The sequence below is a fragment of the Podarcis bocagei genome, assembly GCF_964188305.1.
Source record: "Podarcis bocagei genome assembly, chromosome: 12".
In the NCBI taxonomy this organism is placed as follows: Eukaryota; Metazoa; Chordata; class Lepidosauria; order Squamata; family Lacertidae; genus Podarcis; species Podarcis bocagei.
This window is the reverse complement of record NC_138137.1, coordinates 58,030,616-58,047,954: the sequence shown is the minus strand read 5'-3', so window position 1 is coordinate 58,047,954 and position 17,339 is coordinate 58,030,616. Positions and strand designations below refer to the sequence as shown.

Below are 17,339 nucleotides of genomic sequence, written 5' to 3'. Positions count from 1 at the left end.
ATAAATTATTATTATTGTTATTGTTATTATCTTCACTCACCTTCGTTTGCTGTTCATGCTTCCCACTTTGGACCAGGAATCTGTCTCTGGGTTGTAAACTTCCACGGTGCTCAGCCTCAGCTGCCCGTCGTATCCACCAATGGCGTACAAGAGCCCGTTCAGCACGGCGACGCCCACCCGACTGCGGGCCGTCGTCATTGGCTGGCACTTCTCCCAGTGGTTGGCAATGGGGTCGAAGACTTCCACCACGTTCAGGGAGTCGCCTGCATAGAAATTTGCTGCTCATGTTTTAAAAAGTGGTCATCACTGGACTTGTAAAAGGGTAAAAGAGTATGGGGAAATAATCTACAATGAACTGAAAAAAATGTTTAAAAGTACTCCCCCCCTCCAAAAAAACCCCTTCATATGTTGGTATCATATGAGCGCTGATCCACAGCATTTTTTCTACAGCGTTTGTATTTGTTTATATTTGTGGGACGCGGGTGGCGCAGTGGGTTAAACCACAGAGTCTAGGGCTTGCCGATCAGAAGGTCGGTGGTTCAAATCCCTGTGGAGGAGTGAGCTCCCGTTGTTTAGTCCCTGCTCCTGCCAACCTAGCAGTTCGAAAGCACGTCAAAAGTGCAAGTAGATCAATAGGTACCACTCCGGCAGGAAGGTAAACGGCGTTTCCGTGCGCTGCTCTGGGTCGCCAGAAGCGGCTTAGTCATGCTGGCCACATGACCCGGAAGCTGTACGCCGACTCCCTCGGCCAATAAAGAGAGCTGAGCGCCGCAACCCCAGAGTCGGCCACGACTGGACCTAATGGTCAGGGGTCCCTTTACCTTTATCTAAGATTGGCTTGTTAAGAAATTGAACTGCATCCTTCTCATATTAATCCTTACAAGTCTGGCTGATGAAGAATTGATCAGGATTGGCTGATGAAGCATTGAACAAAACAGACTGGTTATCCGGAAACTCTGTTCCGGCGATATTTGGTGACGGATTATGTATATATTGAGCTTTTGAATTATTCTAGCTTGAGTGGCAAAGAAGATTTAGAGACTTTGGTTGTAATTTCTGCTTATTTGTATTAGTCTATAAATAGCGCTTGGTGCCATTGTTATTGGCCATCGTGTTACGCTATATTGTTCAGGTGGCGGAGAGCGGGCAGACGATTGGTGGCTGCGGCGAGGTGTGCGATCGGCAGTGGCTGTGAGCAGGTGGGTGAGCGATTGTTGGAAGTGACCTCTTCTGCCCTCCCCAAAAGCTAAAAAACTTAATTTCTTAATTTTGGGGTTAGAAAAAATAGGGGTCGTGTTATACATGGGGTTGCAAGGGATCCGGGTGGCGCTCTGGGTTAAACCACAGAGCCTAGGACTTGCAGATCAGAAGGTTGGCGGTTCGAATCCCTGCGACGGGGTGAGCTCCCGTTGCTCGGTCCCTGCTCCTGCCAACCTAGCAGTTCGAAAGCACGTCAAAGTGCAAGTAGATAAATAGGTACCACTCCAGCGGGAAGGTAAACGGCGCTGCTCTGGTTCGCCAGAAGCGGCTTAGTCATGCTGGCCACATGACCTGGAAGCTGTATGCCGGCTCCCTCGGCCTATAGAGCGAGATGAGCTCCACAACCCCAGAGTCAGCCATGACCGGAACTAATGGTCAGGGGTCCCTTTACCCTTTACCTTTCAACATGGGGTCGTCTTATACACGGAAAAATACGGTACTCATGAACAGCAGCTTCGCATTTATTGCACCTACTTATAGTGATTCAAACTATCCGTGTGATAAACCGCTGTCAGAGGGAAAGGGCAGGCCTTTTTCATATTTTATGGTGAACGGCTGCCAGGCTCGCCTTCCTCTGTGCAGCTACGACTACGTGCCCTTGCTAGAATCCCAAACGATCCTTGTAGGATACCACAGGATGACGAATTTGCCAGGGTTTACGAGGCTTGTCACCGAGCAAGCAAGAAGGGGTAAGGACCCCAAACAACAACTCTTGGATTGCTGAAAATCCACAGATTGGAATGCACTGGTCTTGATCCAACTCTGCTTTGTTCCACACTCGATTTATATTGTGTGATTTACTTTGGGCATACAATTTTTTTTTAAAGGGAGGATGAGCTGCATGAATCATAGAATCATAGAATCATAGAGTTGGAAGAGACCACAAGGGCCATCGAGTCCAACCCCCTGCCAAGCAGGAAACACCATCAGAGCACTCCTGACATATGGTTGTCAAGCCTCTGCTTAAAGACCTCCAAAGCAGGAGACTCCACCACACTCCTTGGCAGCAAATTCCACTGTCAAACAGCTCTTACTGTCAGGAAGTTCTTCCTATGAGCTTCACAGCTTTATCCGATTTTTCACCAATGGCAGGTGTGGCCAAACTTGGCCCTCCAGCTGTTTGGGTACTACAATTCCCATCATCCCTGACCACTGGTCCTGTTAGCTAGGGATGGTGGGAGTTGTAGTCCCAAAAGAAGAAGAAGAAGAAGAGTTTGGATTTGATATCCCGCCTTTCACTCCCCTTCAGGAGTCTCAAAGCGGCTAACATTCTCCTTTCCCTTCCTCCCCCACAACAAACACTCTGTGAGGTGAGTGGGGCTGAGAGACTTCACAGAAGTGTGACTGGCCCAAGGTCACCCAGCAGCTGCATGTGGAGGAGCGGAGACGCGAACCCGGTTTCCCAGATTACGTGACTACCGCTCTTAACCACTACACCACAGCTGGAGGGCCAAGTTTGGCCATGCCCGACCTAGGGAGATCAGGGAAGCCAATGCAAACATATCCCCTTTTTGGATCAGAACAGGATTGTGACACTCAAATCACTGGGTGACCAACCGAGATATACCATGGGTTCAGGATTTGCTCTTAACTCCCCTTGCCGGCACAGGACTTTAATTCAGTGCGTCGGAGCACTGCAGCATATTCACCAAACTACAATTCACATTGCCCTTTGGCAGGGAGTCATGACAGGCCAGCATAAAACAGGGTCCGAACAGGCTGCTTTGGAGAGCCATCTTCCAATAGCTAATCAGGTTGGACTAGGTGGCTCTCGGGGTCCCAATTCTACAATTCCACGGTGCTTCCTAGGCATACATCCCTGGCAAGCAACAGAGTTGAAAGATACCTGCTGAGTTGAGGCCTCCCACGGCATAGATCAGGCCTGCGATGGAGGTGCAGCAACGGGGGCGGGTTTTGAAAGACGGGAGGTGCGGCCGTCGCTCTGGCATGAGGTGGTAATCCTTTGCTTCATCCACGAGGTCCCTGAAATCCAAATGGGAAATGATATACAGTGGTATCTCCGGTTACGAACGGGATCTGTTCCAGAGACCTGGCCATAATCTGAAAATTTGGTAACCGGAGGACCGCTTCTGTACACACACAGCGCAGCAGAGCGCTTCTGCAAATACGCAAAGGGTGTATCTGTATTTGTTAATTTTGTCCATTCCTGAATCCAACTAATGCAAGAGGCTTCATAATATAATTTCAAATCAGGCAGTGAGAAGCCTCCTCTATCTTAAGGTCAGTGTGAAGGAGGAGGATTGGTTTGAGAAGATAGTGAATTATTTGGGTAGGTTTGAACAATTTGGGGCAATTAAAATGTTAAAAGTTAAATAAACTTTGTGGAGGGAGGAGTGTTAAGGTGTACAGAATTGTACTTATGGTTGATTTGAATATGTTATTATTGATTATGTATACCCAATGTATCAGCCGCCTGGGGGGTTTCACTGTTTGCTTTCACTGTTTGTGTTTTGGTTGTTGGTAAAAAAAAATAAAAAAATTAGGATTAATGCACAGATGTGTGCTGGTAATGATGGGACAAGATTGAGGACTGCCGAACTGAAACAGCTACAAGGTCGTACAGATTTTATATGGAAAGATGACTTCATTCAAGCAACAAGATGGTATGTGTTGGGGGAGAGCCAATCATTTCATTATAAATCCTTTGCTACATAAATGGCTTAGCAACGGCGCCGCCCCCAAAGAATGCCAAAAAATTAAGTGAAGAAGAAAGGAGATGGGAGTATAGCTTGTTGGAATATGAGTACTACGCAGCTGCAAACTAGCAGCTCGATGTTTACATCACATGGTGGAGCTGACCGTGAGACCGGAAGCTCCAGGGAATTCACAGGGATTTGTTCTTTGTGTAATATGAGACCTTCCTGTTGTTTTTGTGAAGGAAGTCTCTTGCAGTTGCTCGGAGGAGACTGAACTGATCGGACACGTTTTTGTACAGTTGTACAGTCAGAAATAAACCAGAGATGTAATAGACTTTCTGACTTTCTTCTTTCTCCTGCTGGTATGCAAGGGGAAGGGGGTGTGCCTCTTCCATGCAGGGAGATGTCACCTATCAAGATCTTTCTGGACTGCCGGGAAGCCAGTTCCCAGGGTAGATCACCGGCAAACAAGCCCCGGGAGCCGGGGAGAGCGGCCTCTCCCGAGGGGGCAAGTTTTCCAACAAAGCAATGGATTATAATGATAAACGGGACTGTGTGCGGAAAATATTAACGTTTGGAATAATTATAAAAAAGACTTGGAGCCTCTGCGGAGTTAATTTCTTACTTGCCCCCTGGTTGAGGAGAGGAGGGACTGGACTTTGAAGACTTGCCGGGCTTTGGTGGGGTACTAGATCATTCTTCTACGAATAATTATAATTAATTGTTTTGACTGGATGTGGAGGGGAGAATTTGGAGGCCCTCCAGGGCTTTGCGTGACTCCCTGCTTGAAATCGAAAGCGGAATTTTACAGCTGCAATCAGAAGAGTTGAGAACAAAGAGAGATCTCTCCAGAGTAACTTTTGAGTCAACAAAGCCATAAGGCACAAGGAGATCAGAAACAACTAATTTGGACATAATATTTGATAAAGAATTAAAGGGACAATTGATGAAAATTAATACCTCACACAGGAAGAAGAAAGGAGAACTTCACTTGCGAATTTACAAATAATTATATGTGTTAATGCGAACTGAAGTTAATTATTATAGCTGTGGTACAAGGGATTTTATCAAGAGTGGGTTGTGTTTGGTTTGAGCAATAGTCTGGAGGCAGAATGAAAGGGAATCAGACTACAGGACGTGGGAAGCCACACAAAATTTATAATTAGCTATGTAACTGATATTTATTTGAATTGGTATTGCTATTTGGTATTAATATAATATGGCGCATATTGGATTTTTGTAACTGAAAATTAATAAAAAATATTTAACAAGAGAAACCTAAGTTCTGCTGCAAGGCAGGAACTTAGCACCTATGCTATGAATGCATGTGTGAATGAGACCTACAACTCAGAATTCCTGAAGTCGGGAAGCCGCTGCCATGTTCCTCCCCTTCAGGCGACTCCATTTTCATGTGTACATAACGCTTTGTCAGAGCTGCTCCACAGTCTGCAGAATGAGGGCGGTGCAGTGTAATTCTGGACTGGACCACTTCAGACTGAGGAATCAGCTACATTAGTAAAAAAAAAGTGTTTTGAATGCACTATAAACATGCAACAACAGATGGCGCCGGAGAGCAAAGAAAATTTCTATGTGATTTTCCACAGCGGTTTCCCCCCCCTTTTTGTTATAACAATTTAATTTCTGACTTATTTATAGAGGGGTTTTCCTGTGTGCAGATCTACCCTAAAAGTGGGCAAACAACCAGCCACACGTTAACTCTGCCTCCAAATTCCTGTATGCAGTGGAGCTCTACCTCTCTTTTAAATCAGAACCAGTGAAGGCAGTGAAGGTCCTGAGTGAGTGCCTGGAGGCGGTTGGAGGATGGATGGCGGCTAACAGATTGAGGTTGAATCCTGACAAGACAGAAGTACTGTTTTTGAGGGACAGGAGGCCGGAAGGTGTGGAGGACTCCCTGGTCCAGAATGGGGTAACTGTGCCCCTGAAGGACCAGGTGCGCAGCCTGGGAGTCATTTTGGACTCACAGCTCTCCATGGAGGCCCAGGTCAATTCTGTGTCCAGGGCAGCTGTCTACCAGCTCCACCTGGCACACAGGATGAGACGCTACCTGACTGCGGACTGTCTTGCCAGAGTAGTGCATGCTCTAGTTATCTCCCACTTGGACTACTGCAATGCGCTCTACTTGGGGCTACTTTTGAAGGTGAGCCGGAAACTACAACTAATCCAGAGTTCAGCAGCTAGACTGGAGACTGGGAGTGGCCACCGAGACCACATTGAAAGACCTACATTGGCTCCCAGTACGTTTCCGAGAACAATTCAAACTGTTGGTGTTGACCTTTAAAGCCCTAAACGGCCTCTGTCCAGTATACCTGAAGGAGCATCTCCACCCCCATTGTTCAGCCCAGACACTGAGATCCAGCTCTGAGGTCCTTCTGGCGGTTCCCTCATTGTGAGAAGTGAGGTTTTAGGGAACCAGACAGAGGGCCTTCTCGGTAGTGGCGCCCGCCCTGCGGAACGCCCTCCCTACAGATATGAAGGAAATAAGTAGCTATCTTCTCTTTAAAAGACATCTGAAGGCAGCCCTGTTTAGGGAAGTTTTTAATATTTAATGCTGTATTGTTTTTAACACTTGATTGAAAACCACCCAGAGTGGCTAGGGAAACTCAGCCAGATGGGCAGGGTATAAATAATAAATTATTATTATTATTATTATTATTATTATTATTATTATTATTATTATTATTATTAATAATACTTATTATGTGCAGAAGAATTCTCTCTCAGGGAATGTCTGCAGCGGTGCATCTCAGAATTCCACCACCTGTCTGTCTGAATGGTGGTGAATGGTGAACACAGATCAAGATACAGTGGTACCTCGGGTTACATACACTTCAGGTTACAGACTCCGCTAACCCAGAAATAGTGCTTCAGGTTAAGAACTTTGCTTCAGGATGAGAACAGAAATTGTGTCCCGGCGGCGCGGTGGCAGGAGGCCCCATTAGCTAAAGGGGCGCTTCAGGTTAAGAACAGTTTCAGGTTAAGAACGGACCTCCGGAATGAATTACGCACTTAACCTGAGGTACCACTGTACTGGATGACACAAAACTCACATAGCCCATTGCCTGCCCTGAGCTTAAGGGACAGAGGAGACGCAAGAGAGAGGAGGACATTGTGTTTCTACAATCTGACCTGGCTGGGTCACCTGGAGGAAAACTCCCTCTCTCTTTTGCCTGCATGGTGGAAAAGGGATTCTGAGTTTGGGGCTGTGTGCCTGCCACTGTCCCATGCGCTTTCTCGTTGTGATTCCCCTCCCGGAACTACTGCGGGCAGCTCAGCCCTCGCATACCCACCTGCACTTGTGGCAGCAGCGGACGAGGTCGTCCTGCTGGACGCGGTCCGCAAGGAACTGGGGTCGGCAAAGAGGCAGGCGGATTTTGGAGAGGAGCTCCGGCAAGAAGGGCTCTCGATGCTCGCGGTCGTACCTCACCCAGGCCAGAGCGGCTTCGAAGACCTGTTGGAAGCGGAGAGGGAGATATCAAAAAAAGGCTACCCAGGACGTTTCCAGGTTATGATGCCCTGTTTTAGGAAACTCTGGAAGAGATGAAAGCATCAGTCCTCTTGAAGCGGCGACACTCCTTCAGGCTTGAAACCCACCTTACACTTAGGCAGTGTTAGAAATTATCCAGGCGCCAGGCATGTTTTGCGACTGGCGTGGGAGTCCATTGCGACCACATGAGAGATCTCTGGGTGCCAGATTGCCGACTGACATCTCCACCTGGCTGGCCTCTCTAGTTTCTTAAGCAGGTAAACTGAAGATCTTATTTATTGCATTTATAGTAAAGGGTAAAGGGACCCCTGACCGTTAGGTCCAGTCGTGGCCGACTCTGGGGTTGCGGCGCTCATCTCTTTATTGGCTGAATTGGTCCCACTTGGGCCAGCGAGGAGGCCAGGGGAGAATTAGCTGTGGGGTCTCAGAGCGGGTGATCTTCATAAAAGGGGAGGGGGAGGAAAGAGAAGAGAAGGGAAACAGAAGATCAGGCTGAATTCAAATTAAAGGCCAGGCGGAATAGCTCTGTCGCGACAGCTAGCAGGTTGAATTAGAGGCAGGTTTCAGTACAGGACAAGTGTAAAGAAAGCCAGCAGCGTAGCTGCAAAGCGGTAACAAGGCAGGGGGCAAGCGAAACCACCCAGTCGCAAGCCAAAAGCCTCCCGACGGCAAAAAGTATTCGAGAGACAGCAGGAAGCAAGTGAAAGGGTGAGCTCCCTTGAGAGCTGCAATAGAAAAGTTTTATCATATTTCCAGGGGATGCGGGTGGCGCTGTGGTCTAAACCACAGCGATGAGCAACCGACGCACCTTGAGACCTTGGAGGCACCTACCTGCTCCTCTAGCTTAACGTTGAGCTCATCCCTCGAGACCAGCTCCAGGACGTCTTCCAAGGGCAAGGCCAGGAACTCTTCGCACACAGAAACCTCCACAAAGTGCTGGTGGATGAAGCTGTTGGCAGCATCGTAGAGTACGGCACACATCATAGTTTCGGCAAACTGGCGCACGCCCAGGCAGTTTTTTGGGTGAAGCCTTTAAGGGTGGTACAGATGAATATAAGAGAGTTGAAGAGCTAAGAAAGTGTCTGACCTACGCAAAAGCTAGTCCCCAACACCCTGTCACCCTCTAGAACAGGATTTTCCAAATCCGGGTCTCCAGCTGTTTTTGGACTACAAATCCCATCATCCCTAGCTAGCAGGACCAGCGGTCAGGGATGATGGGAACTGTAGTCCAAAACCAGCAAAGTTTGGGAAACCCTGTTTCACACAGTCACGCTGACCCTGGGGTGTGTTCAGGTGCCTGGTGTGCTCTGGTCCATGGGGTCACGAAGAGTCAGACATGACTAAACAACAACAACAACAAAATAGGGGGTGTCTTATAGACGGAAAAGTATGGTAAATCTAATAAAATAAAATCCCTACTTAGCAGCCTGCTTTTACCTGAGGTTTTCGTCTCTTTAAGGGGAAACATTTTTGGCACAGTGTGTGCATATCTTATACTGGCAAAGCCACCGGTTTTTTCCTTTTCTTTCCTGGAAAGCTATATACCGTATTTTTCGCTCTATAAGACGCACTTTTCCTCCTCCAAAAATTAAGGGGAAATGTTGTGTGCGTCTTATGGAGTGAATGCAGGATCCATGGCTTCAGCGATAGCAACACGAAGCCTCCGGAGCGCAGAGGGAGCGGTCCCACCGCGCTCCGGAGGCTTCGCGTTCCTTTCACTGAAGTCTGGAGAGCGAGAGGGGTCAGTGCACACCGATCCCTCTCGCTCTCCTGGCTTTGCTTCGCTGGAGAGGCAATGCGTAGCTTTCCCTCTCTGCGCAGCGCCCCTTCAGTGAAGCAGGAGGAGAAATGGAAGGGGCTCCATTTCTCCTGCCGCTTCGCTGAAGAGGCGCTGTGCAGAAAGGGAGATACCGTATTTTTTGCTCTATAAGACTCACTTTTTCCCTCCTAAAAAGTAAGGGGAAATGTATGTATGTCTTATGGAGCGAATGCAGGCTGTGCAGCTATCCCAGAAGCCAGAACAGCAAGAGGGATTGCTGCTTTCACTGCGCAGCGATCCCTCTTGCTGTTCTGGCTTCTGAGATTCAGAATATTTTTTTTCTTGTTTTCCTCCTCCAAAAACTAGGTGCGTCTTGTGGTCTGGTGCGTCTTATAGAACGAAAAATACAGTAATTTTTTTTCTTGTTCTCCCCCTCTAAAACTAGGTGTGTCCTGAGACTTCCGGGGGCGGCGCGAAACTGTAATGGCGGTCCTCTTCGAGCTCTGAAGAGGGGCTCCGCGGAAAAGGGTCGTTCGCTGCGGCATAGCGACGACCCATCAAGATAAACCACGGGTAGAGTGAGCCCGTGGCCGTGGGACTCGGCGGGCACCAGAAGCTGCTCCGAAAACACAGAAGGGACCCCGTAAGGAGACCCGGAGTGAAGGAGGGGTAGCGGTGCTGTGAGTTCATCGCTCTTTCCGCGGAAGCGAAGCCGCGCGGCTGTTACAGATGAGCGCTGATCCTTCTTCCTAAAATCAACGCTAAACTGCAAGCAACATACCCGTGAGTAAAGGGGTTTAAAATTTGGCAAAAGAAATTCGGTTAATTTGGCTGAAAGCGGGAGACGAGAAAAGGGAAGTCCGTCTTCCGACATTGCTGACAAGATCAAAGCAAAGCTTTTAGAAACGGAAGCGTTTGAAACGGGACTGTGGGAAGCTTAAACTTTTTCGTGCTATAAGATCTGCTTATTTTATTGAGCTGAAGGTGGAAATGGACATTGACTAAAAGAAGCAGTAAATGGTGACTTTCCTCCTATCTTTTTTCTCCTTTGGGCTGTATTTTTAAAGAGCCAGATTGTCGGGCTGCCAGAGAGAGAGACTGTGTCAAATTGCGGAAACAGTTGCAATCTTTGCTGGAAAGTAACTGTTATATTTGAGCAGAAAAGACTGATTGGGATACTGTTACAAGCACCTTTCGTGAAACTTTGTTGATTTATAAAAGGCGCTTTGGGAAATCTTGAGTTTATGAAGGGACTTTTGGACTAATGAATTTACTGTCTTGAAACAATTTGGAACTTTAATGGCGGATTACTTCCTTCTTTGTCTTTGAAACCGGGTGGCACTCCCCCTACAGGGCTTTCGGATTATAAAATCCTGGGAACTGACTTTTGTTTTGAATTCCATCTCACTGGCTGTTTACTCCTGAATTTGTCTTTCCCATGGAACAATAGACAATTTGACCTTGAACATTGACAGATGTGTAATGAGTGGTGCAGGGAGAACAAGAGCATCTAAAGCAAAGGAAACTAAAGAGGCTAAGGAAAAAGAAAAAGAAAAGGAAAGAAGACCAGCACAATTTGTACAAACAACATTGACCCAAGGACGCCGTTCGTCGGTTCCAGCTGTACTGGTGTCCCATAGAGAACAAGGGGAAATAACTGAGAAGTCCACTGAGGAAGATATGGCAGCAGGTGGGTCAGATACACTATTAAAACAAATATTGGAGCAACTATCAAGTTTAAACCAGAAGGTGGACGATCAGTCTGTGAAGATAGATAAAGCAACTTCCTCGATCCAAAAATTGACTGACCAAGTTTCCCAGCACACGCAAGCCATAGAGAAATTGCAAGGAGCAACAGCGGAAAATCGAGAATTAGCTGGAGAAGCAATCCAGAAAGTGGGAGTCCTACAAAAAGAGGTTGAAGAAATAAAAGGAGAAGTTAGGCCCCTGCACAAACAGGTGGGTGAACAACAAGTCTATCTGTCAATGGTGGAACTGAAAAATCGTGAGAGCAACATCAAATTGAGAGGTATTCCGGAACTCGAGCAAGGAGATTTGATTGGATACTTAACACAGGAATTCTCGAAGTTCTGGGGTTTAAAGGAAGATACAGATTTTAGGATTGTCTCGGCATATAGACTGGGAAGATTGGTAAGGAAAGACAGATCCAGAGACTGTTTGATAATTTTAAGAACAAAGGAAGAGAGAGACAAGATCCTAGGCCTTCATTTCAAAAAAGCAATTGAAATACAAGACAAAAGGGTGGAAATTTACAGAGATATCCCGAGGCAGCTGCTGGACCTTAGAGCCACCTATACAGAATTAGCAAAATTGCTGAGACACAACGCAATTCCCTACAGGTGGGAGTTTCCACAGGGATTATCCTTCACCTACAAAGAAAGGAAGGTTAAAATAAGAACACCTGAAGATAACCAAAAGTTCCTTCACGACCACGGAGAAGATCTCCAAAAAGGAGCGGATTGGCTTCCAGTTTTACCAGCACCAGCACTGCCCGGAAGTGGGCCAACGCCTATACCTTCGGGATCTGAGCAAAAGGAAGACACCCCATCTTAAGAACATCTTAAATAGAACAGGATGTCTCTGCAGCTACTTAGTTGGAACATAAATGGCGGGAATTCTCCGGAAAAAAGGAGAAGGATATTTCATATCCTAAAAAAAGAACAATTGGATGTAATATGTTTGCAAGAAACACATGTGACTAGGCTCCACAGGAAAGTATTAATCAATAAAAGACTTGGCCAAGAATTTATCTCATCAGACAAAGTTAAAAAAAGAGGTGTTGTAATTTATGCAAAGGAGAACCTGTCGCCAAAATTTTTATTTAAAGATGATCATGGAAGAATTCTCGCGATTGAAATCCAAACACAAGGGGAAAAGATTTTGATATTAGGAATTTACGCGCCAAATGATGGAAAATCAGAATTCTACAAGAAGCTGCATGAGACAATGATGGACTATTTGGACTATGCTAATATTATTGTGATGGGAGATATGAATGGGGTGGTGTCTACAAATATGGACAAATCCCAAAATCAAAACTTAACAACAGACGGCAGACTCCCTAAAACTTTCTTTGAAATGACAGACAATATGGACTTGATTGACATTTGGAGGACAAGGAACCCCTTGGGTAAAGAAGGAACCTTCTTTTCTGAGGCCCACTTGTCATGGACACGAATCGACCAAATTTGGATATCTAGAGGGCTGGCTCCGAAAACGAGAAAAGTGGAAATCTGCCCAAAAACCTGCTCCGACCATAATGCCATAAAAATGGAACTGAGATTTTTCCCAACTGGATCCTTCAGATGGAGAATGAATGACACCTTGTTAAGAGATCAAGAGATTGTGAAGAAGGCCCAAAAAACACTAAAGGACTACTTTGAAATAAACTTGAACACTACGGTGGAGAAAAGAACAATCTGGGATGCAAGTAAAGCTGTAATGAGAGGGTTTCTGATTCAACAGAATTCGATAAAAAGAAAATATTGGAATGGAAAAAAAGAAAAAATTTTAGAGAAAATAAGTGAAGGAGAGAAAAAGCTGAGAATCAAACCGAAGTCTAAAGAGGTGCTAAGAGAGATCAAATTTCATCAAGCACAATATTCGAAACTGATCAATCAAGAGATTGAGTGGAAAATCAAACAAATGAAGCAGAGATCGTTTGAATCAGCAAATAAATGTGGAAAGTTGCTGGCTTGGCAGTTGAAAAAAAGACAAAAGTTAAATACGGTTACAAATTTGGAGATTCAAGGAAAAATAGTTCAGAAACCAGAAGAAATAAGAAAGTGCTTCCACAGATATTTCAAAGAGCTTTATGCACAGGGGCCTCAGAAAGAATCGGAAATGGACCAATTTTTGGAAATAAATGGACTACCTAAAATAAGTCAAGATAAAAGATCAATTCTTAATAGCAAAATAACTCAACAGGAAATTGAAGGTGCCATCCAAAACATGCAGCTGGGCAAATCTCCAGGCCCGGACGGACTTACCTCCAAATATTATAAAACTTTGAAGGATTTCTTGATACAACCGTTGTTGGAGGTTTGCAACCAGATCATGGAGGGGAGAAAGGCACCGGAAACGTGGAAAGAAGCATTTATCACATTGATTCCCAAGTCAGAAAGGGAAAAGACTCAGCTTAAGAACTACCGTCCCATCTCACTCCTGAATGTGGATTACAAAATATTTGCAGACATTTTAGCAAATAGACTTAAAAATGTACTAAATGAAGTAATTCACAAGGACCAAGCAGGCTTTCTCCCTGGTAGACATATGTCTGACAACACCAGGAACATTATTGATATATTGGAGTTGTTGCGAATTAGAAACACAAGGGCTGCCTTAATTTTTATTGATGCGGAGAAAGCATTTGACAACATTTCTTGGATGTTTATGAAGAAGAACTTGAAAGGGATGGGAGTGGGACGGGGGTTTGAAAATGGATTAGAAGCAATTTACTCAGAACAAAAAGCTAAACTGATAGTGAACAATGTGGTATCGGAGGAACTTCAAATTGAAAAAGGGACACGACAGGGGTGCCCTCTATCTCCTCTGCTATTCATTTCTGTTCTGGAGGTATTGCTGAATATGATTAGGGAGGACCAGTTGGTGCAAGGTATAGTGGTCGGAGCGAAACAATACAAACTGAAAGCTTTTGCAGATGACTTAGTCTTGACATTACAGGAGCCAGAATCTAGCACAAAAAGAGTTTTGGAACTTATCCTGGAGTTTGGTCGGGTGGCGGGATTTAAGTTAAACAAACAAAAAACTAAGGTTTTGGTTAAAAATCTGACACCTACAGAGATAGAGGGGTACCAGAAAGAGACAGAGTTAAGTGTGGTTAAAAAAGTGAAATACCTGGGAGTATCCTTGTCCACTAAAAATTTAAATCTTTTTAAAGATAACTATGAAAAATGTTGGTTGGAAATTAAAAAAGACTTGGATATTTGGTCAAGATTGAAACTTACCTTGTCAGGCCGAATCGCAGCTATAAAGATGTGTGTTTTGCCAAAAATGTTATTCTTATTTCAAACCCTTCAGGTCGTGGACAGAATGGAATGTTTTGGAAAATGGCAGAAGGATATTTCTAAGTTTGTCTGGCAGGGCAAAAAGCCCCGAATAAAATTTAAAATACTAACTGACTCAAAAGATAGAGGGGGGTTTGCCCTGCCGGATTTAAGGTTGTATTATGAAGCTGCAGCCTTCTGCTGGTTGAAGGATTGGTTTCTGTTGGAAAACACCGATGTCCTAGATCTGGAAGGGTTTGATAATGTGTATGGTTGGCATGCATATTTGTGGTATGACAAGGCGAAGATTCATAAATTGTTTAAAAACCATATTGTCAGAAAATCAATTTTTGCCGTCTGGATGAAATACAAGGACTTATTAGAAAGTAAGACCCCGAGGTGGTTATCACCTGTGGAAGCCAAGATTTCTAAAAAAAGGCCCAATATGGAGGCCTACTGGCCAAAATATTGGGAATTGATTGAAAGAGTTAGAGATAATTGGAAGCTCCAAAGCCAGGACAAACTAAAAGGTAAGGTGCGAGATTGGTTGCATTATGCTCAAATTCAAGAGGTATTCAAAATAGATAAAAAAGTGGGTTTCCAGTTGGAGAAATCGAAACTGGAGACGGAGTTACTAGAACCAAAGACCAAGGTACTTTCGAGGATGTATGACTTGCTGCTTAAATGGAACACACAGGATGAGACAGTTAAATCTGCTATGATAAAATGGGCACAGGATGTAGGACACAACATTATGTCTGAGGACTGGGAAAGGTTATGGAACACCGGTATGAAATTCACGGCATGTAGTGCCTTGAAAGAGAACATTATGAAAATGGTATACCGGTGGTACATGACCCCAGTCAAGTTGGCTAAAATATATCATCTTTCTGATAATAAGTGTTGGAAGTGTAAGGAGGCAGAAGGGACATTCTTTCACCTCTGGTGGACCTGCCCGAAAGTAAAGGCCTTTTGGGAAATGATACATAATGAGCTGAAAAAGGTATTTAGATATACCTTTTCTAAGAAACCAGAGGCCTTTCTCCTGGGCATGGTGGACCGGAAGGTGCCAAAGAAGGACAGAACCTTGTTTATGTATGCAACCACAGCAGCTAGGATTCTCATCGCTAAGTTCTGGAAAACACCAGATCTACCCACACTGGAGGACTGGCAGACGCAGTTGATGGACTACATGGAGTTGGCGGAAATGACTGGCAGAATCCGAGATCTGAGCGAAGAAACAATGGAGGAGGACTGGAAAAAATTTAAGGACTATTTGCAAAAACATTATAAGTTGTTTGAATGTTAAGATAGCGCACGATTAAGAAATGTTATGTTTCCGCAATTTATTTTAAGCAAATGATAAAGTATGCATTGATGGAAAAAAACGAGAAATATTTGAAACAAACTATTATGTTTATTAAGAGTGTCAAAATTAAATTACAAATTTTTGAAATTGGTAACATAATACATTTAAAGGTATAATAAGATGGGAAACAAGATAACAAATTGCTGAACTGGTTAGAACAATGAATGCAATGCTGAGAGGATGTGAGGAGGTCCAAAAGTGAATTGCTGAAAGATGTTAAGGAAAGTTTCATAATATTTTTTCTTTTTTTTTTTATTTTTCTTCATATATATATATATAAAAAATGTTTCTTGTATGTTGCCATGTAAACAAACTTGTTAATCTAAGAAAAGAAACGCAATAAAAAATCTTTATAAAAAAAAAAATAAAACTAGGTGTGTCCTACGGTCAGGTGCATCCTATAGAGCGAAAAATACGGTAATTGGCTCTTTGATTTGACACCTGGAATCTGTCTATGACCGTGGCTAGCTACAGCCCCCACCTCCCGGCCAACAGAAAGAAGGTTCCTCTTCACCCTGTCTAAAAGACTACCCAAAGCAGGCTTTGACGTGAAGTTCACAGTCCTCTCTTCTATTGAAGCACTTATTTACAATTGCATCAGGGAGAGGGAGAGAGAAATCAAGCAATACAGGTAGCAGTGGAACAGCCCTGCTGGCTGCAGACCCATCTGGTCCTCTGACCCTTTAACTAGAGGCACGTTAACGATGCGGCTTAACTCCAATGGTATGAGTGGAAGGGAGGGGGGAAGAGAATGGCTTCTTGGCAGGCCACAGATATTTCAAATTCTCCTTTTCTGATGAAGTGGCAACAAGTGTGCATGTCTTTTGACCCAGCCCAAGCTACAGGGCAGCATTCCACAGAATCTTCAGCCAGGCATTCTCTCCAGTGAAACCGGTCCAAAAGCTATAAAGCCAGACTGCTCAGCAATTTCCTCTTCTAGGTCACTCTACCTTTGCCCTAGACGCCAATGGACAAGGAAATGGATAGGGCCCTCTGCCTTTACTGCACCTTACTGTGAACTTGAGAAGAAGGCAATGTCCTCTACAGAGAAAGGGAACAACCTACAAGGGCAAAGGAAGACAGCCTCCACTTTCTGCATCAAGGACCCTGGCTGTTTAACCTGTCCACAAATGCACTCTTTTGGGGCACGGCACCAAAGATTTCAGGAGCAATGCTACTACGGAGGACTGCATTTAGTGGACAAATTAAGGGTTTGGCTTTTGTTTGGTGATTGCTTTTTGAAATAGTATTCTCCTGATCGTGGCTCGTTCTGATTCTAAGCACAGTCATCAAGGCTAGTAGCCACTGAAACCTAATCATCTGTGAATTTGTCTAATCCTCTTTTAAAGCCATGCTGGCAACACTGCAAAGGAATCATCAGTATTTAAAAATAAGTAAAGGGGAAGAGATCAAATAGGTTGTTAAAGGGATTCGTCTCTGTAAGCCTGGCCACCAAATATTTTTTAGAGTGAGTAAGCTACACTTGGTTCTAGGTAAAGGTAAAGGGACCCCTGACCATTAGGTCCAGTCATGGCCGACTCTGGGGTTGCGGCGCTCATCTTGCTTTATTGGCCGAGGGAGCCGGCGTACAGCTTCCGGGTCATGTGGCCAGCATGACTAAGCCGCTTCTGGCGAACCAGAGCAGTGCACAGAAACACCATTTACCTTCCCGCTGCAGTGGTACCTATTTATCTACTTGCACTTTTGACGTGCTTTCGAACTGCTAGTTTAGCAGGAGCAGGGACCGAACAATGGGAGCTCG

General features: G+C 44.9%; 2 protein-coding genes across 3 annotated transcripts in view; one reads left to right on the top strand and one right to left on the bottom strand.

Moving 5' to 3' along the window:
- The window catches only part of LOC308569544 (uncharacterized protein), a 201,715-nt gene that overhangs the window by 135,298 nt on the left and 49,078 nt on the right, over positions 1 to 17,339 (top strand). The window lies entirely within an intron of this gene.
- The window catches only part of KLHL18 (kelch like family member 18), a 47,561-nt gene that overhangs the window by 5,819 nt on the left and 24,403 nt on the right, over positions 1 to 17,339 (bottom strand). The window contains exons 4-7 of one of the 2 annotated variants that reach the window (XM_081163707.1): positions 8,254 to 8,452; positions 7,226 to 7,386; positions 3,107 to 3,243; positions 41 to 278 (exon numbers count right to left, since the gene is read on the bottom strand). In XM_081163707.1, the coding sequence (XP_081019833.1) occupies positions 41 to 278; positions 3,107 to 3,243; positions 7,226 to 7,386; positions 8,254 to 8,452 (735 nt within the window). The remainder of the gene's footprint in view (positions 1 to 40; positions 279 to 3,106; positions 3,244 to 7,225; positions 7,387 to 8,253; positions 8,453 to 17,339) is intronic. The other variant, XM_081163708.1, reaches the window with a different exon arrangement.